This window comes from Talpa occidentalis, unplaced genomic scaffold (genome assembly GCF_014898055.3).
Source record: "Talpa occidentalis isolate TD23 unplaced genomic scaffold, MPIMG_talOcc4v2.1 talOcc4.17, whole genome shotgun sequence".
Classification (NCBI taxonomy): Eukaryota; Metazoa; Chordata; class Mammalia; order Eulipotyphla; family Talpidae; genus Talpa; species Talpa occidentalis.
In genome coordinates, this window is record NW_023601754.1 from 19,298,555 (window position 1) to 19,325,720 (window position 27,166).

At 39.6% G+C, this 27,166-nt stretch overlaps 1 protein-coding gene across 2 annotated transcripts in view; it reads left to right on the top strand.

The window, feature by feature from the left end:
- CDH13 (cadherin 13) overlaps positions 1-27,166 on the top strand; it is a 953,577-nt gene that overhangs the window by 429,375 nt on the left and 497,036 nt on the right. For both annotated transcript variants that reach the window (XM_054697025.1, XM_037516234.2), the window contains one exon: positions 18,705-18,821. In XM_054697025.1, coding sequence (XP_054553000.1) covers positions 18,705-18,821 — 117 coding nt within the window. The remainder of the gene's footprint in view (positions 1-18,704; positions 18,822-27,166) is intronic.

The window sequence follows — 27,166 nt, forward strand, 5'->3', positions numbered from 1 at the left end:
TTTAGTTTGAGTATTTTAAAGATTTGCTCCACAGTTTTCTGACTTGCATTGTTTCTGACAAGACATCTGCTGTCATTCTTATCTTTTCTACTCTGTAATGTGTCTTTTTTACATCTGCTCTTAAGATTTTATTTTTATTACTTGTTTGAAGCATTTGGATTTTGATAAGAAACATTCTGAGGAGTGAATCAAGAGAACGTAGGAACAGATAAGATGTGAACACTGGGAAAAGAGGTAAAATAAATGTGAGCCTGCACAAATTAACTGGATGTGGTAATTGCTTCTTGAGCCCATTGCTAATTACCTCTTCAGGGAAAGGAAAATATTATTACAGAATGTACCCTAAAATAAAAGTGATAGCTAACATCTGAAAAGCTACAGATACAGATTAATGTGGTGTGTGTACACCATACACACCTTTTATACGTACATCGACCCTTTGATGTAGGTACTATTATAATCTCCATTTTATATATGTTAGAACACAGAATGGTTGAATAATATTAGCACATATCTAGTAAGTGACAGAGCTTGAATTTGAATGCATGCCATTAAATTGATAGTCTTATCTTTAACCACTATTCTAAATTGCCTCTTGGGGGTAAATGGCAGCCGCACATGCTGATAGCAAGGTATTGTCATAAATATTCCAAATTGGAGAGGAAAAAGGATGCTATTTCTTGGATATAAAAGATGTTACTTTTAGGGTAATGACTTCCTGTCTTCCTCTGGCTTAGTTATTGAAGTTCCTTCAAATATAAAATTCCCCTAATATTGGAAACTAGACTTCTATTAGGCACTAGTTGGACTACTGAGTTCCTACTCACTGTTTTACCCAGTATGTTTAACAGAAGACAGAAACTTCCACAGGTAAAAAGGAAGGAGTTCACAAACATGTGTGAACTCATATATGAGCCTGACCAGCATAAGAGAGGAAATAACCTGAAAATTTTTCTATTCTTTTATACCTTAGGTAGGTCAAATACCCTGATTATGATAGCTATCATTCAGTGAGACTCTTCTAGAAGTTAAATGTTTTATTTCTATTACTTTTAGTCCTTAGAATAAGAACCACACTGTCAGTATTCTAAACCTTAGGTTTCTTTTCACTTTAAACTGTCCTTTGCAAATTTCGTAACCTCCCAATGCCTCAAATTCTTTGTCCGCATCATGAGGTTAATAATAGTGACCACCAAAATGCTGTTTTTAGGATTAAATGATGTGGTTAATCTATAAATTGCTTAGGACAGTGCCTGGCATATGGCAAACCTTCAGTAAGTGTGAGACTCTGGTATTATTTTCTTTGTTATTTCCTTCTAGCTGAGCATTCCCTTTTTATCAGCCAATCTTAACTGTCCTTCAAAACCAAGTTAACATTCAGTCCCCCACTCTGATCACTTCACTAAGGCACAATCTCTTTTTCTCCTAACAATCAGTTAATACTACCTAGCATCTCCTTGGATTGTATTGTTCCACATAAACTCGCTTTGACTTCTCAATTAGATTAAGTCATCATTCACGCAATTAATTTGTCATTTGAGCACTTGCCAAGTGCCAAGAACTGGTCTGGTTTATCAGGGTTACAGTGGTAAATAAGAATGATAAAAAATAAAATCCCTGCCCTATGGATCTTATGCGTTATGTGGGGACATACAAAAAATAATATAAATAAATGAAATGTGTCATGTTAGATGGCAACAAGTGATATGGATACATATAAAGCATAGAAAGGAGATAAGAAGTGTTGGGGGATATAACACAATTTTGAATGTTGGGTCAGGAAATACTTCACTGAAGTAAAAGTATAAGCCAAAGAGGTCCAGGTGTGGAGTATTTCTGAATGTGGGGTAGTAAGTGCAAAGACCTGAGGTAGGAATGTTTATGGTCAAAGAACATGAGTGAGATTGGTATGACTGGAATGTAATCAGCAAAAGGCCAAGTTAGTAAGAGAGAAGGTTAGAGGATGAAGAGATTGGATAGGTTGCATAGGGCCACAGAGACCTTATAAGGATCTTGGCTTTCACTCTGATAAGATGAAGAACTGAATTTCCTAAGTGAAGGAACAACCAAGGCAGGAAACCTGAATTATAAATGCTGAACCAATACTGCCACAATGTTTGGAGTTGAAAAAGCAATTCTTACATCCCTTACAGGACCCAGTGTGGAAAGGATTATCCCATTCTTTTCAGAGTTGAAGAAATTGATGCTTAAAGAAGGGCAGTAAATTCCCTAATACCATGTAATACTGGTGACAGAGGCAGAATAGAATCCAGATTCCCCAACTTCCAGTCCAAGAGGTCTTACTAAAGCAAGCAGAAGCTGAACCCCACTCCTGTCCCTAGGTTGAAACCAGTGGTCTTATAGCCATGGGCAGATGGGCACAGGGTGAACTTCAGCTCTCACCCATCTCCTCCAAGGGCCTCAGTGTAATGCACAACCTTCCCCACTATGCATAGTGGCCTGACACCCCTTCGTGCATTTTTTTTTTCTTTTTGCATTTGACACATTGTGTAACAGTAAAGATCAGATTATAATACTGAGTAAATTGTGACTGATTGAATGCTTTCTCATTTTCATTTCCCAAAGTGATTAAAACCTTCTATAGATCTGCTCCTGGTAAAAGACATACAGAAAGTTAGTCCACAAATTTTTATTGAACACCTACTATATGCCAGTATATGAACTATGCTCTGAGGATTTAGCTACGAAACATTGACAGAAATAACTGCATTTGTGAGGTTTAAGTTCCAGTAGAAGAGAAAAATAATAAATACATCAGAAATAAGCATATGAAATTGTTATCTTGCAAAGAGCAGAGAAATAGAGCATGCAGTGCTTCTCTCACTTTTTCAATGACAGGATTGTTGGGTAGCAAGACAAGTCAGGCTTTGTAGAGAAAGTAGATACTGAATAAATATTAGAATGAATTGAAAGAAATGCTATGGTAGTCAGAATAAAGGACCCTAAGATGCCCACATCCTAACCCTTGGAGCCTATAAATGCTACATTACATGGCAAAACATACTTTGCAGGTATTATTAAAATAAGAATTTTGAGGGCCTCCCTGGTGGTGCAGCGGTTGAGTGCTGGGCTGCAAAGCTGCCTGCAGCCTCTGCAGCACCAGTTCTATCCCCGGCCACCAGGTGAGTGTCCCACATGGCGTGCAGACCTCTCCTGCCACCCACTGCTCCCCTCAGCAGTGTACTTCATCAGTCTGCCTGTTCTGTTCCCCGCTCTGGTTCTGGTGAATTCTCTCACCCTCCTGCACTTCTGACTGTACCCAGTGCTTGTATAAATAAATAAATCTTTAAAAAAAAAAGTACGAATTTTGAGATTGGGAAGTTGTCCTGGATTATCCCAGTGGGCTTGATCAAAGAGGGAGGCATGAGACCAGAGAGAGATTTGAAGATATTCTATTGCTGACTTTGACCATGGAGGGACTATGAGCAGAGGAATGTGAGTGGACTCTAGAAACTGGGAAAGGCCAGACAACAGATTCCTGTCTAGAGATTCCAGAATTAGCATACCCTGACCTCTCCTTGATTTTAACTCACTGAAACCTATTTGGAATACCAGGCCCTGAGAACTGTATGATAATACATTTTTGTGGTTTTAAGCCACTAATTTCATTGCAAATTGTTATGGCAGCCATAACTAATATAGCCACTCTCTAAGTATTTAGAAGAAGAGCAGCCAGGCAGGGGGAACAGGAGGTGCAAAGGCCCTGAGGTAGAATCTGCCTAGTGTACTCCAGGGTATCAGTGCAATTGGACCAGGCCAGTATGAGACAGGGGACTTGAGGTAATGGGGCAAGAGGTAGGGGTAATCACATGAGGCACTGTAGACCAGTAAAAGGACATTGGTTTTACTCCAAGTACTAGGAGGCCCCAATGGAAAGAGAAGAGTGATGTCATCCAGTTCATGTTTTAATAGGAGCACTCTGACTGCTAGGGGGATGGGATGTGGGGGGAAAGGGCAGGGGCTGGGGAATCAATTAAGAGGTTTTTTTCTATAATCCAAGCCAAAAATGATGTTGGTTGGGACCAAGTGGATGGTGGCAGTTGAGAGAGGGCAGGGAAATCAGAAATAATACATTTCTGGATCTATCTCAAAGCTGGAGCTCACAGACCAGATAAAAGTTCAATGTGATGCATTTAAATGTAACTGGAAGAGCTCCTGATTGCAATTTTTGTGGCAATTAAAATTTTATTGTGCAAAGATAGCACCTGCAGGAGACCTGGGGTAGAGTAGGTAACAGTGCAGGCTCCTAATACAAGCATCTGCATTCATTTCCTGGCTCCTCCACTTATCAGAAATATGTCCTTAAGCAAAATGTGTAACTTTTCTGTCCTCAACTTTCTCATCTGTAGCATGGGAGTCTAAAGGTCTCCATATACTGGAAACTATGTGAGTATTACAGAGGAAAGATGTTTGCAAGACTTAGCGTCCAACCCAGTCAGTGCACAAAAGGTTCTCTCATCACCTAGAGTTCATTTCTTTTCAAGGATATTTTCCTATTTGCAAAATGCTTGAAGAATTTAATGTGGAAAAAGATTTGAAACAAATGAAATTGCTCCCCTCCTGCAGGGCAAGTTCACAGGATAGCCTGGATGCCCACATATTTCTCTTGGTCTCATAATAGATTTTCTGAGCTCCATTTTCAAATAATTGCTGCGTTTGTCAATCCTGACTTTGAAAAAGGAGAGTGATCCTTCAGTCTTTTAAGGAAGTATGAGTATTACGTGGCAATTGAATATTTATAACATGCTCTCCTAGTTTTTTTTTTTTTTTTTTTTTAGACAGTTGTTGTTTTACCATCCTCACATCAAAGCCGCTGGGCCCAGAGAAACCTCAGGTGTCAGAGACTATCAAATGTAGTCTTCTGTTTTTCTTTTGCCTAGTAGATCTGACATTTGAACCTTTAAAGACTGCACTAATCAATGATGTGAGGAGATATATGACATCACATGCATCATTGTAAGGACAAACTTTTTAATGTAAACTGCATAGTGTGTAATAGAGGCTGAGGCTGAATTAAAAATGTGAGGGTCTCTCATCCAGCAAAAAAAAAAAAAGAAAAACAGGACAAAGGGAGGAGTGAGAAACTAAACAGGCTGATGAAAGATACTTTGCTGATCGGGCACTTCACTGAAGAGAGCTCCATAAAAGGGAGATTATTGTTTAAGTGGGTTAACGTAACCCTGGTGTCTTAATTAAAATGTCTTTAACAAAAGAGGAAGAGGAATAGTACTGACAGTTTGGGAGGCTTCAGTAAGAGAGAAGAAATTTACATGGGGGAGGGGGGATAATAATTTAAGTTAAATGTTGAGAAGAACTCCCAAAGCAAAATAATCATGAATTTCAATCATAAAGGATATTTAAAAATTGGTTGGAAAAAGGAGGCAATTGACTTTGGCACCCAGTATGGAAAATAGCTTTCTAATTTTAGTTTGCAGCCATAACATCAAGAAGTTAATGACCAAAAGCAAAGCAAGTAGATAAAAATGGCAGGAACAAGGATCTCAAAAATAGACCAAATCCAGAGAATGAGGTTTGGTAATGACTACTTCCTTTTCTTCATGCCAGGACGCTGCTTTACATTTCCTTCCTCTGTTGTTCTGTCTGAGACAGGAACATATCCTGTTTAAGGGGAGGTTTAAGTTCATACCTGCTCTTGAGGAACTTTTGTTTGGGACCCTCAGTTTCCTATGTCTCCATTAGGTTCCTCCTAAAAAGCGGAGTTTACCTTAGAGTAGAAAAGCAAAGAAGACCCTGATTTTATATTTGATAAAGTTGTACACTGTTTTTCTCTGTGTCCATCCTGGAATGACCCAGTGACATTGGTCATCATGCAGTCTCTCTTTGGCCCAGCATGTGTGAAGTCAAGGTTCATTTCAGGAGGCTGTGCCATCAGGTCCACAGCCAGAGCTGTCTTCTGCAAGTTAACGAGGTTAATTCCACTGCAAGAGATGGGAAAATGAATATGTGTCCCTTCCTGATGATTAAATGCATCAGGTGTTATGTGTAAATATAGGGATCTATTCTTCTCTGGGGTTGCCCTCAGGAGTGAAAAACTGAAAAAAAAAAAAAACTCCTTTGGAAGAAGAAAAGAGATAATATTATTTTGTCATCTGATATTAGATAGCTGTTATTAAACACACAAACATTTATTAAATAGATAATTTTTATTAAAGTTAAATAAAGGATGCTTGCATGTGCATACAAATGGGACCTGGCAAAAGAAACCTGAAGTTAACAGAAATCAGCATTTAACCTGAGCTGAGCTGAAAAATGACACATGGAATATATAATAGGTGCCTAGTGTCCTCTGTGTGTGGTGAGTGTGTGCCTGAATGAGTGTCTCTGTGTGTGCCTATGTGCATTTCTGTGTCTCTGTGTGTGTCTGTGTGTGTCCATGTGCCCCTGCATGTCTGTGTGTTATCAGTGGGATGTGGAGGACTACAGGTCCTGGGGTGAAGGAATACCCTATTTAGAGGACTAGCACAGAGGAAGGCAGAAAGTCATGAAAGAGGCTGGCATGTTCAGGCAATAAAACATGGTTGGAGGGCCTCCCCGGTGGCGCAGCAGTTGAGCGCCGGGTTGCGAAGCTGCCTGCAGCCTCTGCAGCGTTTTATCCCTGGCCGCCAGGTGAGGGTCCCACATGGCACACAGACCTCTCCTGCCATGCCCGCTGCTCCCCTCAGCAGTGTATTTCATCAGTCTGCCTGCTCTGCTCCCTGCTCTGGCTCTGGTGAATTCTCTCACCCTCCCACACTTCTGACTGTACCCAGTGCTTGTATAAATAAATAAATCTTTTTTAAAAAAAGCATGGTTGGAACTACAGGAGAAGTGATGAAACCACCTGGGAATGCCCTGCTATATCAAGGTCAAATCTGTCTTCATGGTGATTGGTGGTTTGGTAATGTGCCATATGATCTTTCATTGTTCATGATCTTTGACCCTGTGGACGTACTTGTGCTAGTGCATTGTAAGGAATCCTTATTAGAGAAAATAAGCAAGCCCACAAGATTTTATACACAATAATATCTTACACGCATTTTATTCATAATAACAAAGAATTGGAAACACCTAACCATCTGAGCATAACGACAGGGGAATGGTGAAATCCGTGTGGCTGCATCTACACGATGTTTTGTGCAGCTACTAAAATTATGTTTACAGAATTTGTAACATAGAAGGGAAGGAAAGTTGGCATTTATCATTTGGTTCAAAAAGCAAGATACGAAATTGTTCAGGCCCTACAGTTTCAACTTAAGCAAAAATTGTGGAAGGAAAGACACTGAAATGCTATTCTATTTGGCTCATACAAGACAGTGTATATATTTGTTTTTCTTGTGTACCTTAATATATTTTCTAAACTTCCTATACATAAAGTGATTATATTTAGAATCAGAAAAGAAAATAAATTTTATAAAATAGGTATATTCTGGCATGGCAATATAAGCCCACTAGAGCCCACTCTCCAGATTGCTAAAAGAAAAACTCTTTGATCCACACATGCATTTATGCCCATGCACAGGCACACATGTATACTGAACACAAGCAGAAAAAAAGAAATAATATCAGTTTGTCCTCTGCATAAAATGCAGGCACAAACAGACACACATAAACACAGACACACCCACACCTGAAAACTGAAGAACACGCCAAAATAGGTAGATGGGTGGGTTATGGAGGGAAGTCAGAACTTGGAGAAGTGTGACCTACAATGGGCAGTGTCCCTGGTTTATTTTTTCTTTCCTGGATTTGCCTCTGAAGTAGCCTCCAGCCAAGTAGCACATAGCCTTGCAGTTGCAAAGATGTCCGTAAAATCCCCAACTTTCTGGGCAGAGAAACAAGAAGGAACTCCTGTGGGGACAGCTTGAAAAGAAGAGAGCAGAGAATTAATGCTGTCCTTTTCTAGGTCCATGGCACATAGTAGGTGTTCAATAAATATTTGTGAATATTTATGACTAAATTAATTAAATTTTAGAGAAAGATTCTGCTTTTTAGAATGACATGTATGTCTCCCAGGAAGGCCAGTCTAACTAGCTACCTCTTAGCATGGGATCAATTGTGTTTCTCCACCAAACACCATCGTCATTGATTTACATTTAGTGTTTTCCATCTGAGACACTGGGAAACTCTTGTGTTTAAGCACTAGAATCCTTTTCAATGTGTTGAGTGTTCATAATCTAAGAGGCTCAGGAACTGAAACTCTGAACGTAGCACCAGAAATATGTCTGTCAAAGTGTGTTGATTCTGAGGCATTCATTTAGCAAGTGACGTTGTGGTAATAGTTATCTGCACTCACATAATTCATTCTCTCCTTTGACACTGTCCCTCTTTCTGCCTCCCTTTAGCTTCCTTTCCCACCCCAGCTGTATAGTTATGGTCACAGATGTGAAATATTCAGTTGATACAACTCCATTCTCTAGTGAGCTCATAGTTAAAGAGGAAGCCAGAGGCCAGGAAGGATCTAAAGGTCATCACACACATTACTTCCTTGGATTTTGGAGACTCGGTTCCAACTACCCATATTTTCATCTCTTTTCCCAGTCACAAGTCCAGAGAGTAACACCCCTTCCACATCCCTCCAGTGAACTATCTGAGTCAGTATTCTTCTCGGCTCCCGGACTCCCCCCATGGGAACTTGCTAGTTAATGCTCCATTCAATAGCTGCCTTCTCTTCCCTGCCTCACTTTCCCATTCTAACCCTGATCCCAGGGTTTCCTGGGATCACCTACCAAATAAACAACTTGCTCTCAAGTCTTTAGCTCATGGTCTGGGAAATGCAGACTAAAAGTGTTGAGTTCCGAGTTGTTATGAATCCACTTTCCAGTGGGCTCAAGTAGAAATGGGAAACAAAAAGTAATGAAGAAACCACAGATGGTTGAGCAGGTAAAATGGTGTGATCATGGCAGGGAGTGTGATAGTAGAGGGAGAATGGATTCCAGGGAAAATTCCCCCTGTGGAAGTACGTTTGGGAATGTAGTATGGTGGCAATGAAATAATCCATTCACAGGGTATATAAGTGCCTCACCCTCCAACAGTTGAGAAAAGAAAGACAGGAAACCATGTTTTGAGGGAGGAGTGGATGAGGAGAACAGGATTCTCAATCTGGTTCCAGGCATGTTGAGTTTGAGGTGTCCCCAGGATAGACATATATCATTTACTGTGAAACTTCCACAGGGGACGCAAGCACCAATAAATACCCACTGAATTGAAAAGAAATGCTTTCCCAAGTGTGGATTTTCTAACCAGGGCTTTCATTCAAGACCAATCACACATTTATGAGCTCACACAGACCAGAGAGCATGGATCTAGGGTACGTGCTCACATATCTAGAATACATACTCAAATTAATACAGCTGTTGAGGCAGGAGTACATATGTGTATTAGAAAAACAAGCCCATCTGTAAAACTCTGCAGGATGCCTCCAGGTGTTCAGAAGTAGCTATTTAACATGAATATTTTATCAATGCCAGAGCAGATAGAGGGAAATTGTATCTATTACATTCCCATCACCGTCACACGTGGCTGAATGGACCTCTGACTGAAGAATCTAAATATGTTTAAAACATTTTTCACTTCCATTGAAACTAGCATGTCCTGATTTGTGTTGTTATTGCTCCTGCTAGATTCATGAAATATTTTAGAAGCAACTGCAACTTGGATGGAGGTGTAGTTTGGCACATTTGCCTCCAAAGTGTATGGTTTTATTTCTAAACTCACAATTCAAATGTGGGTAAGTTGACCTTTTAGAGCAAGTAATGGAATAAGTGTGTGAGGAGGGAAGGGGAGTTGTTTCTCTTGTTTTTAAATTTCATTTTCAAGTTCAAATTTTCAAATGTAGGGTTGGCTTTAGGGTATCATGTAACAAGAAAGAAAATCTATTGAAGGAAATAAATGCTCCAGGGATAGCCCCTCAGCTCCCATAGGGCAGGGTCAAGGCAAGATCAGGTCCTAGACTTTTACTTAAAACCATTCAGAAACTGCCCTGGTGGCGCAGCCGTTGAGCGCTGGGTTGCAAAGCTGCCCGCAGCCTCTGCGTTGCCGGTTCAATCCCCGGCCACCTGGCGAGGGTCCCACATGGTGCGCAGACCTCTCCTGCTGCCCGCTGCTCCCCTCAGCTGTATATTTCTTCGTCAGTCTGCCTGTTCTGCTCTCTGCTCTGGCTCTGGTAAATTCTCTCACCCTCCCATGCTTCTGACTGTACCCAGTGCTTGTATAAATAAATAAAAATAAATCTTTTAAAAAAATAAAAATAAAACCATTCAGCAACTTTTTGTGCTTCTCAGGGCTCAGAACAATCCTGCTCTGCTTGACTGCACTGGCTGCATAAGGTCTGACCTCTCCTCCCCTTCCAGCCTCTTCTAGAGCTTCTTGGAGCCTTACTTGAGCTCCAGCCCTTCTGGTCTTTATTTATCTTCCTTCTCTGTGTTTCTCAAATGCCATTCCCTGGGCCTGGAACTCTTCCTCCTCCCCATCTCTTTTTTACCTGCATGAATTCCACTTCCCTTTCACATTTTTACTTGATTGGCATTTATTCCAGAAAGTAATGGTCTTCATGCTGAGTAACCCAAGGGGCAATTTAGTTTGTTCTCTCATAAATGCCAAGCACATTCTCTTCCCTTCCAATGAAATTGTTGGTTCAAGGTCCCTATCTTATAAAAATCTTGGGTCTAACTTTCTGATCACTATACATATCTGTGCTACTTCAGAGTACTTGGAGATATTTGTAAAGGTGTATTTAATGGGCTTGTCTTGATTTTAAAATATTCCAAGGATGGGGCTTTCTTTTTTCCTACTTTGTTCCTTATTTAGCCACTAACACAATACCTAGTCCACAGAAGGTGATTAATAAATATCTGTTAACTAAACAATTAAATACTTAGACGTAAAGAACCTACCTTTCATCCTATGATATAATATCATAGGATAGCACATGATAGAAGAATGTCTATGCGCACTCAGAATCTAGAAGGAAAGGAAGGTTACTGAACTTTAGTAGGGAGTCAAAGAAGACGTCTGGGAGACTCAAGGATGTGGAAGGGTTAGTCAAGTGGAGAAAGTGAAGAAGGACAGTGAGGCAAAACATGTGTTTGAAAATTACTGTAGATCATGAAGATGGAGTATTGGCCACAATGGAAAGAGTTGCTGAATGTTTATAGATCACAGGCAGGCTGAGCCAGTTTAAAGGCAACACTAGAATAATTTAAGGACAGCAAAATGGAGAGTCCTAACTGTTTGGACAGAACACTTAGGCAGTGGGTGGAGATGCTATCAAGACGGAACACAGAGACACTTGCTAGAGGCCATCAAAAAAACCCAGGATCATATCAACAAACCATCACAACTAGACTTCCATATGAATCCACAAAACACCCCTTCTCCTGAGTTGATAGTTTCATGTTTTTATGGGAATCTCAGAGAAGTAAAGACATTACACAGTTTTTTTTTTCTCTGATAAGCTCTCAGCCTTGCTTAGCTTTATCTCATGCATGTCAAGGACAAATTTGAGTCTCAGCTACTATATTATATCAAGGAAGTGAACCACTCTTGCTCTTAAATATCAGTCTGTATTAACATTTGCTTCTGCACACACTGTTCTGGTGAAACCGAGTTTGGAGCAGAGTATTTTTCAGTGTTGTAGGGCTTTGTTCCCTTTTTGGCAATAGTAAATAACTCCAGAGCTCTCTTTTAGCTTTGCTTATTTAATCTGATCTAACTTTGGGTCTGATTCATGTCTTCTGTGTTTTTGTATCTTCACTATTTAGTTTTCATTTATTCACACATACAACTAAGCTGTATTTGCTGTATGAATCAGTTAAGACAGGCCAACAACTGTAAAAATACAATGATTAATAACAAACTGATCTTGTTAGTAGGGATCTACACAAATGCATAAATTCAGTGATTCAGGCTTTGCTTCTCTAGTGCTCCACCAATCCCTAGAGTCAGAGACAGACAGATGAACAGACGGACTTCCTCTGCCAGAATTCTCTCCTAGGCAGGAGTTTTGGGTTATGTCTTAAGGGATGAAATGGTCTCTCCAAGAAGAAAAGGAGGTAGGAAGGATTTCCTAGGTAGAGGGAATCATGAATTCTTAGAAAAAGATGATTTAAAAGAGGGTAATATGCTAAGAGTGAGAGAGGGAGGGGGAAGGGAAGTCCTCAGTGATTAGCAGTTGTATATCTGTGGGATATGTGTATACACACATGTTGGGGGAAAAGGGAATGTGATGGTGTGTTAAAGTGATTATGCGTTGATGGAAGATAATAGCAAAAAGGGGTATTCTATTTAACCCTTTATGTCTTCCTGATGGGTAATGTGATTACATTTTTAAAAATCATAATACTGTAGTAAATACCTCTATGAGTGCCCGTGTGTACATTTTGTTGTTTGCTTAAGATGGATTCCTAGAAGTTCACTTACTCAGCCAAGGAGCATGAACACTTTTAAAGGCTGTGAACACATACACTACATGGTTTTTCAGAAAAAAAAAAATCAATTTATGTTTTTATCCTTGAAAGATAAATCACTCTTTTACCAGGTCTTCATGAGTATGTGTGCTTTGTGTGTTTAATATTTCCCAATTTTATAGTCAACAGATTGAACTATTAAGATAAGGTAGAGATATCTGAGGAGGAACTTTAAGAGCATTTTATAAACTAGAATGCTGATAAAGTAGGGAGACATATATAGAATCCATGTCTAAAAGGATAGTTCTAAGAACAGGTGATGTTTCACTGAGAGGAAGGAAGACACATGGAATGTAAAGGTGGGAAAAGCAGAAGCACCTCTCTGTCCTCAAATGAGGGCACCTGAGGCCAGAGATGCCACCAAGAGGCCAGCCTGCCTTCCTAACCTTGGTCACATTGGAGGTTGCATCCTTTGTCATCGGAACCAGATATGACCTTTATGAAAGGGAGGAGAAGGTTTTAAAAGCTCTTTCTGGTTGCTAGACAGAGAATTTCTGGAGTTAACTCAAATTGTTAACTCCCTTGATGAAACCTTCTTTCTCCGTTGACTATTTTCTGTGTGTGTTTATTTTTTTATTTTATATATTTTACATCATTTTTCATTTTTGCACAATGTATGCATTTTCATCTTGGTTATAGTCCCCATACAATTCCCATGCCCCTTGTTTTGATCCTACTCCCTTTTCCAGTTTGCAATAACATGGATGGAGCTGGAAGGGATCATGCTCAGTGAAATAAGCCAGAAAGAAAAAGAAAAATATCCGATGGTCTCACTCATGACAGGAATTTAGAAAACCTAAATAAGGGACCATGAAAAAAGACTAATAAAGTAAAAAATCAAATCAACAAGCAACTATAAATCCATTGACTATTTTTACCAAAGACATTTCATATTTACCCTAAACATACACAACAACAGAAATGACTGGAATAGTCATTTCGTTGTGGAAATGTAGTACTTCCACAGTGCTAATCATTTAGATACTCCATTATTGGACCTTCATTGAAAGGTTTCTTATTTTGGCCATCCCCAAAGTACCTGATACATTACTTTCATTATTGCAGAAATTTTTTCTGACATCACTGATGATCATTTCTGGGAAAGCATATGTGAGTGGAGAGTTTTGGAAACAGTGGCTTGCACCCGCTTTCTCCCATTTGTCTACTTGTGGCCCTGGAAAAGTATTTGTGGCGTCATTTACAATAACTGACTACACTCCATCCTATAAAGCCATGAGCCATCGTCCTTCCTCCACCCTACTTTGTAATGAGCTCCAATAACAACCCCTGACATACCATGAAATGATTATCAGTATGAGTAGGCCATTTCCACATCACCCCATTTTATTGTCAGCATAACTCTCTCATAAACCTACAACAGATGACTCTGCTTGACTGACACTTGGCCTCCTGATTATTGGGAAAAATAGATAGTTGGAAATGAAGCCCACTTAGTATTTTGACTCTCCAACCTCCTAAATTTGCTGCTGTAAGTTTGGTGTTTGTTGATTCTTTCTTACAGGAGTAGACAAACTTCAACCTCCAGGAGATAATAAGGCAAACTTTTATTTTTTTAATATTTTATTTTATATAATTCTTACATCATTTTTCATCTTTGCACACACAATGTGCATTTTCATTATGGTTATATTCCCCATACAATTGCACCCCCCCTTATTTTGACTCTAGTCCTTCCTCTCCCCGCTCTTCCATCTCCCCCCACCATAGTGTGTCTCTGGTTTATATTTGCTTGTTGATTTTGATTTTTACTTTGTATTGATTAGTCTTTTTCCTGGTCTCTTACTTAAGTTTTCTAAATTCCTGCTATGAGTGAGACCATCCAGTATTTTTCTTTTTCTTTCTGACTTATTTTGCTGAACATGATCCCTTCTAGCTCCATCCATGTTGCTGCAAACTGCATGTGTTTATATTTTTTGAATGCTGAGTAATATTCCATTGTGTATATGTACCACATCTTGATCCAGTCATCTATTTTTGGGCATTTGGGTTGTTTGCATAGCTTAGCTATTGTAAATAGTGATGCTATAAACATAGGGATGCAGGTGCCCTTTGGAATTAATGTTTCTGTGTCATTTGGGTAAATACCTAGGAGTGGAATTGCTGGATCATATGGAAGCTCTATGTTTAGTAGGTCAAGAAATCTCCACACAGCTCTCCATAGTGGTTGGACCAGTTAGTGAAGGCAAAGATAAACAGCTGGGACTACATCAAATTAAAGAGCTTCTGCAAAGCATAAGAGATAATAACCAAAACAAAGAGAAACCCCACTGACTGGGAGAAAATTTTTGCACACAACACTAATGATAAAGGCAAACTTTTAATCTCACCCCAAGCACAGCAAGGCTGGCTGAGCCCTGCATTTGATTGCATAAAAATGTAAAATGTGGGCAGGTAGCTTCTTCATTCACCCAATACCATGACTGCCTTCTCTGCCCCCCTTCCTCAAGCCCAGACCATCCTGGTCTCCCTTGGATGAACAAATGTCTCATTTGGCTCCTTTCATACCAAGCTCCTTCTCATTGGCTCTTCTGACACTTGGCCCTATGATACTCTTAAAGCTGTTCTTCATCAGTTACATATTTGTCATCAAGCCCAGTCATCTCCTTATATATTCAACCTGTTGAAGGGGATATCTGTGTTGAATAAGTGGCTTTGAAATTGAAATTCTCTTTATTTTTCTGGTTCTCTTCTTTTTGCCTACCAACCTTTATATGACCTCTGCTGACAATCTAGATACCTATCAAAAGGTTGAGATCCTCCCCTTTTTCGGAGTGGTGTCAGTGTCGACATCACATTCATCTCTCCTTCCATAATTATGTACCCTCTAGAAGTCTGTTTAATGTTCAGTGGCCCCTCAAAGTCAACAGGTCTATGGAACCCAGTGTCTATGCCCAGAGATAATTTTCTTTTTTCTGTCTTTGCCCTTCATCTGCAATAATAACACCAGTAGGCAGAGAGTCTGAGCACAACCTCTCCTTCACCCTGTCTTCTTCTATAAGCAACTCTTGAATTGGTCACATTCTCTTCATCCCTACTATCTGTCTTGTCTTTTTTTGAAGTTGTGGCTACAATCTGGCTAAGGTAAGGGATGTCACCCAGTGGATTGATAGATACAAATATACACACCAACTCCCAAAGTTGCACATAAACATGGTTATACACATATGCCTTGATATCACACCACATAAAATCATCAGTCATATGAGATATATAGTTCCTTCTGGTTCCAGGCACACAGAAGACACCAGTGAACTCATCACTGCTGAGCAAATTAAATGTAGACCCAGCAGCAAATAGAGATAGGCATTTGTCAATCATGAGAAATATACATGTAAATTACATAGACAGAAGGAGTGTCCCAAACACAGAAACACAGTCTTGGGCAAATATACTTTGAGGCTTCTCTCATTGGGGGACAAATGTAGAGCTGGAATCTAGAGGATATCCTGGCCCCCATCCTTCTTTTACCAAACCCCACTGCATGTCTGGAGGTATCTCTGCAATTGCTCACTTCCCTGATTCCTCTTCCAGATTTCTGTTTCCCATCCTGAGACCCAGAGCTTCCTGCTTCTCTCCTTAGACATATTAGACACTGGTGTTGACACTGTGGGCTGGTTGCCAAGCTTCTGGGTTGCTGTGAAACTCAGGAAAATAGACTGCCTGCTGTGGATTTGACCAGCTGCCGAGCTAGGGGTCATAGGAAGTAGGAATGGTGGGACCTGACCATTCTGGACACCCATGAGTACAAAGATAACATCTGTTCACAGGCTTGAATCCACAAACAAGCCCTTTATTACAAACAACAGAAAATTTGTTATTGACAATACAGTATGCTTCCTCATTGCTTGAGATACAGCTACACACACATTGTTGTAATGAACCGAAGCCTATGTTGCTCTATTATAGAGCTGAATCACCAGTCCCTCACATTTATACAGGACTTTAAATCTGTTCAAAGTGCTGTTCTAGACATTCTCTCATCTGAGCCTCAAGACTTCTTTTATTGTAAATGAGCTTCACATATCGCATGTATTTTGCATATCTTCTATCCTCTTGCCATCCCCTAAAAAACCAACAGAATCTTCATAGACATTATACATCAGTGTTTTATGAGTATTCTCATGCTGCATTGCATTGTTTCTCCTTGTCTTTTCCCTTCTCTTTTCTCTATGCTGTGTTTTGCTTGCTTGTGCTGGGTAATTATTGTTCTTTGGATTGTTTAGCTGGTTTTTATTTAATCCTTACTTTTTCTTCTCACTGTCTTTTCCATAGACACATTCCAGTTTTCTGTCTTTACTTGAATATTGAGTCTTTGAATATTGAGTCTTCTTAGAGACCAAATTTTTTTATTGTTGTTTTTGTTTTTTAATTTAGACTCATCTATTGAGATTTTGATATTATTCGAGTACACTGAATATAATTTATATAAAACAGAAGATGCCCAATATGATATTCTATATTTTCTTACACATTTTATCCTATCTTCTCATTGCTAGTTAGGTCATTTGGAACAACTTATATAGCCTTTCAGAACTGGATATTCATCACTGGTTAAGAAAGGTTATTTACTTAGGAGCTTTATTGTGAGCATGAGGTGACACATGAAAAGTACCTAGCACTCTGGCCAACACAGGCTTGCTCTGCAGTTTTATATAATGGCACCTGGAGATGGTGATTGTGGTCAGAATATGGTCTCCATAGCCCCCTTATAGGTAACTAACCAAGATTATCCCCCATTGACAAACCCGAGTTTAATCTTACCCTGAGAGTGAACATTTAGCTTGTTTTCCATTTTTGCCCTTTACAAATTATATATCACTCAGTATCTTCCTGTGTACTGTTTTGTTCTTTTTTCGCATTTAGCTCCAGATGTATTCCTAGGAGTAAAAGTACAGAGCGAAGGGATATATGCATTTGTAAGTTTGTGTTAGATAAATACTGCTCCGTGGCTTCCCACAGGGACACCATCAGTTACATTCTACCAAAATCAAGGGAAAGACTATAAGTTTCTTTTGTCTTTTTGGTGTTGGGAATTGATCTTGTTTCTTGTTTGATATTTGTTATATGAATTTTCCTTTAAAACTATGTGACTTTATATATAAATAATGAGATTGCATGTTATATATGATGGGAGTTTACTTACAAGGAGATAGGTGAGATTATAACACATACACACACACACACACACACACACAGATTGTGTGTGCCCATTTTTCCGCTATCATTTCTCACAGGATTTTGGTTGGAACCTATAGTCCAAAGTTTGAGATGCTTACTTTTGATGTATGAAAGTAATTTTAGTATGTGAATTAAATGAGATTGGTTTATATGTTAAAAATTATTTTCCACTGTCAATTCTTTTTTGCTGTTCTGACCAGATCAAGGAGAAGGTCTAAGCTTGGTGCTAACAACTTTTGACACCCCCTGAAGCCCTTTCTTATCTCCCTGTTAAAAAGGGGAGCTTTTTCTGAAAGTTTCAGGCTCACATTTAATAACATCATTTGGTCTTCAGAATGTTTAGTTATATGTTTTCCTACTTTTTGTGGATAGTGTTACTGACGCTTTATTTAAAATAATAATGTTAAGTTTCCTCTTTTTCATGTTCTTTTTGAATTAAAAAGGTGATTTATAGATTGGGCAGAAATCCTGGGGTGTTGTTCCAAAGACTGAGGTGGGGAAACCATTCCGATAGTCAACCTACTACTACTAACCATAAATGATCTTGAGTAAACATTGACTAAGAGCCTCCCTAATACCTGACATAGCTTGGAACTGTGCAGTGGCCCCTTTATCCCTATTCATTTGGGTGTGCAAGGCCTTTGCAGCTGGCCGTGAAGAGAGTTACTTATATCCTGTGAGTGCTGTAGGTTCCTGGCCAGGTGAGTAATCTCCTCACCTGGCAGATTAAAAATGAGAATAAACAAGCACTGTGGGATGTATAAATCAAGACTGACATTGTGAATAAAGTGATTCAGAAGATGGGATTAAATAGGTTAATGATAGTCATTGTGAATCACAATGTCAGCTTTAGTATGATTCCAACAATGTACTTACTAACGCTAATGAGGTTTGATAGAATAAAATTAACAATGTCCAAACAGCCCTATGCTTTCACACAAAGGAGCTGTATTTCAGAACAGATGATGTATCCTTTCTGTGGGGAATTTTAGCCAATTGATTTTGTTTTCTCCTTTACAGGATATATTTAAATTCGCCAGAACTTCTCCAGTCCCAAGACAAAAGAGGTCCATTGTGGTATCTCCCATTTTAATTCCAGAGAATCAGAGACAACCTTTCCCAAGAGATGTTGGCAAGGTAAGTCCGACAAAAGGCAAATGGCAAATGCCTGCTTTTACTTAGAGACAAGTACACATGAGGGAAGCTGACTGCATCTGTCTGGGTGACCAGCTGGGTTTGTTCTCAGTTTCTTGTTGATCAGAGAACAAATGGTCTTTTCAAGTAAAGAATGTCAAAAGATCATCAAACAATAATAAGAGGAAGACAGTCACAAGGAGATCTGGGTTATAAGCATTTAGGCAGAGACCTAGAGAAAGAATGGGGCGTATCTGAGAACAAATGTCTGGCTGACTGCCATGAGGTGGGAGAAATAGAGTGAAAAGATGGAAGTTAAGTAAGCGGGATAGCCATGTGGGCCATGGAGCCATGGTGAGCAATAGGGAATTCATGGTACATGCATGCAGAAAGAAGCTTCTGGAAAGTCTCCCAGGTGTGTGTGTGTGTATGTGTGTGTTTTATAAGATTTCTCTGGCTACCTTCAGGAAAGGATTTGTGGATTTGTGGAAACAGAACAATAGGGAGGAATATGCACCAAATACCTTAAAAGATTTTAAAGTCATCTGGGCAAGAGGTGAGGGTGACTTTGACTATCAGAATTCTATTTATATTGGAAAAGAGACACATATTCACTATCCTGGTAATCACCTTATTTGTGATTTTAAAGTGCTGCTATGCCAAAGATGCCTTTCTTTAAGCAAAATCTTACAGGGAGTCCAGTATATAATGCAAAGTGCAACAGGGCTGCTCTGAGTGGGCACAGGGGTTACTGAGCCCTACCCCTTTGGACAGCCCTAGCTACCATGATGGTCATGTGTACATACCAGATTCCCCAAGTCAAAAGACTGTGTCCCCAAATCTCTTGTGTCTTTCCGAAACATAAAAGCATCTGCCTTATACAATCCCTTGTTCTCAACCCTCAGCACCCAATTAAAATACATATACTAGATTCCACCCTCAGAGATTGACTCAATAGATCAGGGGTAAGGTCCAAGCATCAATATTTTTTAGAAGATTCAAGGCAATTCTGATGTGCAGCCAGGATTAAAAACCACTGGTGTGACTCAGTCCTACATCAAGAGTGGCTACAGATCAGCAGCCTTGCATGACCTCATGGTTTGCTTAAATGCCACACTCCCACCCCAGAACCAACGAGACAGAAACTCTTGGGATGAGGTGAGGAATCTGGGTGATTCTGAGACACACTCAAGTTTACATAAATCTAATCTAAAATATCTTCTCTAGTCCTACCTACCACTGACATTTAATACTTTGAGTACTGGATTTTCAACTTCTTTGAGTAGATTATGACAAGGGAGATCATATATCTCAGTTGTCTGAAAATTGCTTGTCTTGACATGATTATTAGCATCTTTCCCCTTAAATGTGTCCAGATTTGGACAATAAATTATGTGGTCATCTCACAGTTGCCTCCAATCTCACGCATTTCTATACCACTGGGTATGTCTGAGTAGACTCACACGCCTCCTTCTTCAAGATGTATAGGAGTCAATAAGCATGCCAGCCAGCGAGGAACATTCTCCATCATTTACTTGTTACATCCTCAACGCATGGTCTAGTTTGCCAGTTGAGGACTTGGGCCTTCATAGCCGCTTATGTTCTGCCCACGGACTAATCCTGAATTCTCTACACAGCAACTGTTTTTCAAAGTGTGATCGTTTACTAACATTATAATGTATGGGAGTCTCCCAACCTCCAGGTGGTTTTTGCAAGATAATTGTATGGTCTTGGGAATACTATTTGTTTGTCCATGATTTTTATGCTTTTGAAGGAACACATTTTTTTCTTTGTGTCTGCTTTTTATTCATACATCATCTCCTCTTTATGTCTTATATATTGTATCCTTGTCGACTCCACCAGAAGCTGACAAGGATGCTCTGCAGAGCTGTGAGAGAGCAGATAGGTGTGTCTTCAGTGAGTGCTGGGAGGCAGGGAGAAAGGAACCAGACCAGAGGGGCTGGGCTGTAGCCTCACATGGCGCTCCTCTCCTCTCCCCACCCTCTGAGTCAGAGCAACTCTGATTTTATAAATATATATCAGAGTTCAGCGTAGAATGCTATTTGAAGAAGAGATTCTGTAGTTATAAAAGTATAAAGATGCTTGTCTTACTTTGGGTTGCTTCCAGAAGCTGACCCTGAGACAAAAATTCCAATGCAGAGAGTTTATATAGGAGTTGATGAGAATGCGATAAGGAAATGAGGAAGCCAGACGGGGAAGAGAAAGCAATCAATCCAGCAGCCTGTTCATCAAGGCAGCTGCCACTGTGAGTGATGGATTTTAACCCCATAGGGAAGCGCAAGGAAATGGGGCAGACAACAGGCTAAGGGCGTGCAGTCCACAGCAGGGGAGCTGGGAGGTTTATATACCAACCTCCCTCATTCTTCAGTCGGGCTGCTCCCAGAGGCATGAATTCTGTTGCACATCCAGCCTGCTCTGCTGTATACACCCAATCAAGGGCATGCTGAGACCTGGAGGAGAGCCTTCAGGCAGGGAGAGCTCCATGGCAGCTGGAACTCTGCTGAAATGCCTGGGGACGTGAGGTCTGGGGTATGGGCACAGGAGTTTGCTCCATCACTAAACTTGGTTAAAATACTTTTGTGTTGCAGGCTGGGTTTTCTCTGCCTTTGTCTCATCCTCTGCTTCCACCTCATTTCCTGAACTAACTTTCTTGTGTCTAATGCCTTTGAAGCTACTGCTCTTGCCTCTCTCCATTAATAAGTACTTGCTACAGCCCAGGAGGGAAAAATCTCTGAAACTCAGGACATTTTATATCAACAAGCCTATATCCAGTCTTTGCTATTTACAAGGCATTGTGCTAACGACTGGGGATTTAAAGACAAAGGAAACAGACAGAGAGACCTTGATCTTGTAGGATTATGGAAGAATGAGGAAAATCATCACCAATTCACTCCTTGCCTAGTACTGTAACATAGAAGCACTTTTCAAGTATTATATTGAATTTTCATAATAACCACCCTATGAGGATCACCTTCCAATATGCCAAATGAGGGTAAGGAGACTCAGAGAGCTGAAACCACCTGTCAGAAGTCACACAGTTGCTTAATAGCAGAGATAAGCTTTGCACCAGCTCTTGGAGATTTCAAAGTCTGTGCTGTAACCAACACACTAAGGGATGCTAAATACCATCTATTAATTCACTTATATCTAATGAAATATCCTGCTGATAATTACTGTCTTTAAAATAGCATTAAAATTAAGTTTACTTCTTCAATATACACCAAAAAAAAATAAGATGCATAGACAGATGGCTCAGTGGATTACTGAAACAAGTATAGGATATGATAAAGCAAGTATAGTCAAATGTTAATGAGCATTTGGTGGGTCGCTGTAAACTTCTTTCTACTTTCCTATGTGTTTGTAAATTCCATAATACAAAAATGGGAAAAAAGTATAATTAAATCTTAAATTACTTTGAAGATAGATGAATTGGCATGCTGACGCTAAAGTACTTTTTGTTGGTTTGTCTTGCATTTCAGAGGGTGAATAGAGACTAAGTATCTTTTCATTTCTTTTTTTTCTCTCTCTCACTTTTTCTCATACTCTGAATTCCCCTAAAGAAAGGAGACCCATATAACTAAAGGATAAAGACACAAATAGCAAGGTGCTGGAGAAAATTTGCTTGGAGTGGGGTGGGTAGGAGGAGGCATGGAGGATGAAGTGCTGTCAGTGTGGGTCCCAGTTCAGGATCCTGCCATGTAGGATTGGATATTCACAGAGAGCTGGGCTGGCTCAGGGAATTAGATGGAGTCCTGACTGATGCATAATTTACTTATCAGCTGAGTAATGAGTTAACCAGTAAGTAAATAAATTACTAGAATATTGAGTATGCTTTTCCATCATAAAAATCATTTTATTGCCCCAATTTCTGTTTTGTTAATATGTGCTTGACCAGATGTTCTGTGAGCACAAAGAGTGAAGGAATCCCCAACTTTTGGGAGACATACCAAATTACACCCAGTCATAGGAGAGTTAATTTGTCTCCAAATTTCTGGTCCCTCCCCATAGTATATCTGCCCTAAAATCTCTTTCAGTGTTTGAGTGGGGAAAAAAAGCAAAAAACCAAGCAGTGAGGGCACCTCTCAAACCTGTGACTTCTTCCCAATTTTTGAATTCTAGATAGCCTGGAGGATCCAGAAGTTCATGCCCTGGAGAGAAATGTGTAGTTCCAAGCATGTGCTTATTTTCTTCCCCCTTTGAAGTATGACTATTTCAAAATTTTAACCACAAATAATTTCTCAGTTTTACCAACTTTTGCTGATAAATATTTGATTGCATCTCTAAAGATTTTCGAGTTCTTAAGTCTGATTGATTGAGAGTAGGGGACTTTAAATCTGTGAGGCAGCAAGGAGGTCTATGGGACATGTGTTTTATTCTGTTTTATATTAAGTTTGAAAGACAAGTCATTTATGATATGCTTATTAGAGATTCCACTTTCATCACAAACCCTTTTAATCAAAACCAATGAAAGTACATTTTACTGAAAATCTTTTTTTATATCCCCTATAAATTGGTAGAATGGGCCTTTAGATGGACATCTTTTAACCCAGGATGGAAGAAATATGTAATTGGACCATGTTCTCTTCATAAAGGGAATTAACATAGATCATTAGACCAAATCATGAAAACCACTCAACCAGGACCCTACTTTGATTGTGTCATGAACGTAGTAAGTCATACATGAAGACAATTTATGCAGCTCTTCAGTATTTCTCAGAGTTCTGGGGCACACTACTTACTAGAGGTCTTCTCACTGCAAGTCCTCTGTACCTCCCACTTATGCCCACCTATGCATGTGGATGCCAAAGAGTCTGAAGGTCTCGAATTGACCATCATTTGTATCACTTTGAGATCCCACAGATGTCAAGCTGATCCTCAGAAGCTGGGTTAGAAAGTAGGTACTGGATCCCAGCACCCCTCCATCTCATCCTTTATTTAAACAAAGTTAGCTCATGTTGCTCCATTCTATTGCCTGACTTATTTCATATCCTTGATATCAGCCTTCTACCCCTTTTAAATCCATTCCTTTACCCCTTTATCCAAGTTTAATCATATGCCCTCTTCTCATAAATTTGCATGTTTAATTCCCCTTTTAAAATAGCCAACAGTTTTATTCAATAGCTAAAACTTGTCATTACCTAGAAGGATAGAAGATAAAATAGAATACAGGGAATCTAAGGTGGCTATGACCTCAATATTTGAAAGTTCTTGTTGTGATAAGCAACAGGGTTTATTTCTATGTTCACCAACCCCATTGGTTCATAGACCTCTGCTATTTCCATGACTTCGTGCTCTTCCTTCTTCCTGGGACACACCCTCTTCGTCCTAAGGCTGCACTGTGCAATGGATCATCTACAGATTTGCAGGAGGTTCCATGTCAACAGTGTCCACAAACCACAGTTGGCAAGTCAGCCCTTAAAAGGAGGCCAGTGTGACTGAGGAATGGGGTTTTAAAATTAGATTTAACTTTAATTTTAATTTAAACTAAAAAGATCACTACTACTTGATTCAATATTGGAACAACTTAACCTTTACAACTATAAATTTTAATCTTAATACAGATTGAATATTTTTGCTAAAAATATGATGTCTAAATTGAGATGCAAGTGTAACACACATAGTATTTTAAAAAGTTAGTGCACGCACCAAGAGAAAGAATTGAAAATGTCTCACCTTCTTGTTGCAGTAACAATATTTTGGGTATATGTTGTCATAATTGAAATTAAACCTCATTTTTTTTTCATTTGTTTCAAAGTGGCTACCAAAATTTTAAAAATTTATGTCACTCCCATTGTAGTTCTGTTGGACAACACTGGGCCAAAGCCTATTTTTGATAAATCTCTTTCTATAGAGTTTTTGCTTCATTTCCTTTACATATTGTTTATGCCTCTTACTGACACATTTTCAGCAATATAGTTCCTTTTGTATTTTTATGTTCTAATTAACTCATCAAGGGTAGCCATCTAGTACAATGGCTAATGAAGAGAAGGAACTCAAATATTCTGACTTGAATTCTAGCCAGATCAATGGTGGTTGGATAGCATTCATTGGTTACTGATTAATTAAAATAGTCGTAGCCTGGTTTGTTGTTAGAATGGGATTAACAGACCATTATATGATAAGTCTGGATATTTCCAGCAAATTTTAATTTTCCACAATGGCAATGAGGCTACCAGATAAATTGCTTGGCAGTCAACCATTACATCAGGTCATATAAGCATCTTTAGGAGATTGTGATAGATTTGATGGTGATGGATATTGCAGGCATGCGTGCACATGTGTGTGTGTGTGCATGTGTGTAGATAGATGGGAAAGGGAGGTAAAAGAAAGAGCAAATTCTAGATTTGCTCATCTGTATATTTTAAATCCACTTTTAAAAACTGAAACTTTTATCTTTATTCACAACTGAACAGAATTAATTCTAACTTATTTTTATTTTTACTAAGTCTGATAAAAGCTTATGTTCACCATTAGCAAGTGTTGCCCTCTTTCCACACAGTTTAATTAATGATAAAACATAAGTGAGTTGTTTCGGTTCTTTGCCAAATATAAATGTATGCAAAAATGTCCTCCATGATATACTTGCAGCCCATAAAGGCATCTGGGCCTATGGAGGAAGCAATAATTTTAGCCCCGAGTTTATCACCCTTTCAGTTCTCAATTTGAAAGGTTCCCAGGGCTTTATTGTTAGGTACTGACTGAATTTGTATTTAATTATTTGTCAGCATTAAAAGATCTGGCATTTCAGCTTGAATTAGCACCCTGGATTTAGGATAGTTGAGGAATTTTCAGATTCCACTAGAATCTTCAACATCTAATAAGTGTCAGACCCTATGCCATGTGTGACTACCCCTTGTGTCCTGTGTAGTCCTCACAACAACCCTATAAATTACAGCATTCATGCCTCAGGGAAGGATACCAAAATGGGCAGAAATTAAGTAACTTGTCCAAAAGAACTGAGAAAACAGAATGTCATTGAGGAGACCTGGACCTGGGACTCTTCAGTGACCAATCTGTGACCTCTGCATCATGAGCCATGTGAATGCTGAGTTTCTCTGGGTCTTTGTTTTGTTTTTGTTTTTTTTTTTGTTTTGTTTTGTTTTTGTTTTTTTTTGCATTGAAAACTCACAAGAATTGCTGACTCTCACACATCCTTCTCAGAAACCAATATCACATCCCCATTTTATCACAGAGGCAACATCCTAGAGTTCCTTGCGAGAGGGTCTACCTGTGGTACAAATTGAGTTGTTGATATGAGCATATTCCTTATGCATCATCACCTGCCAGGCATAAGGGTTCCTATGGATTTCAGAAGAACAGGCTTTATGGGAATAGGCTTTACTGGAATAAAAGGACACCTAGGATCCAGGGGCCAGCCAAAGATGAGAAGCAGTGTTCCCCTTCTTCCGTGGTCCCACAGAGAATTATGTCAAGGTCTGGGCAGACAGCTATATACATTGTGTGCTTTGCCGGAAGTACCACTCTGTCCCCAGGGCTGTCCTTCCTTAGCCAGATTAAATGCAACCATGTCAGTGAACAGTCAAGCTCCTAGGGTATCTGGCAGCCTGAGTTCAGGTACTCAGTTTTGTAAGAGATGTTTGAGATTCCAGATGCTCCAAGCCAGTTATCTCAGGCAGTGGTGTGCTGGCAAAGTGGTCCTTTAGGGCAGGGGAACCCTGGTTTCTAGAGTTTGCCACTTTCTTTGGTATAAGTACTGATATAGCAACATTTGACAAATTTTCCAGATGCCAACTTGCAAAACTCTTGAACATTTTACAGTCTTTCATGCAGTCATTGGGATGGCTTCTGTATACCACTGGCCCTTGGGCCCATGACAGTGAATGATATCAGGTGATGCACTCTCCTCCCGGGGAACTATGCTAGAGTGGTCCCTCCAGCGTGGAGAAGTGGCTCACCCATCTACCCGTCCACCCAGATTTTCTTGTTTCTTGTCCAGGGTGAGCACAGCGGGTGAAGTTTGGGGATAGCTCTGCTCCTTGTATCACAGGAAGTAACTTGTTCTAAAGTCACAGCCAGCACAAAGCAGAAGCAGATCGAGAAAGACTTTGCTCTTTCAGCTCCGCCACACTTCCCCTCCTGTGCACAAATCAGTCTCTGAAGACTGACAAATTCTGTGGCAATTATCCCAATTCTATCTGGAAAATGAGGAAAGGAGAGATAAAATTCTCTGTGAAGTGAGGAGAAATGAGGTTAACCTCACAAACATTTATTTGATGTGCGTGCTTGTGCGCTGAGTCAAGGCTGGAGGTCATGTCTTGGTTTAACAAATGGACCAAGTGTTGACAAGCAGAAAACAGCTTTCTTCA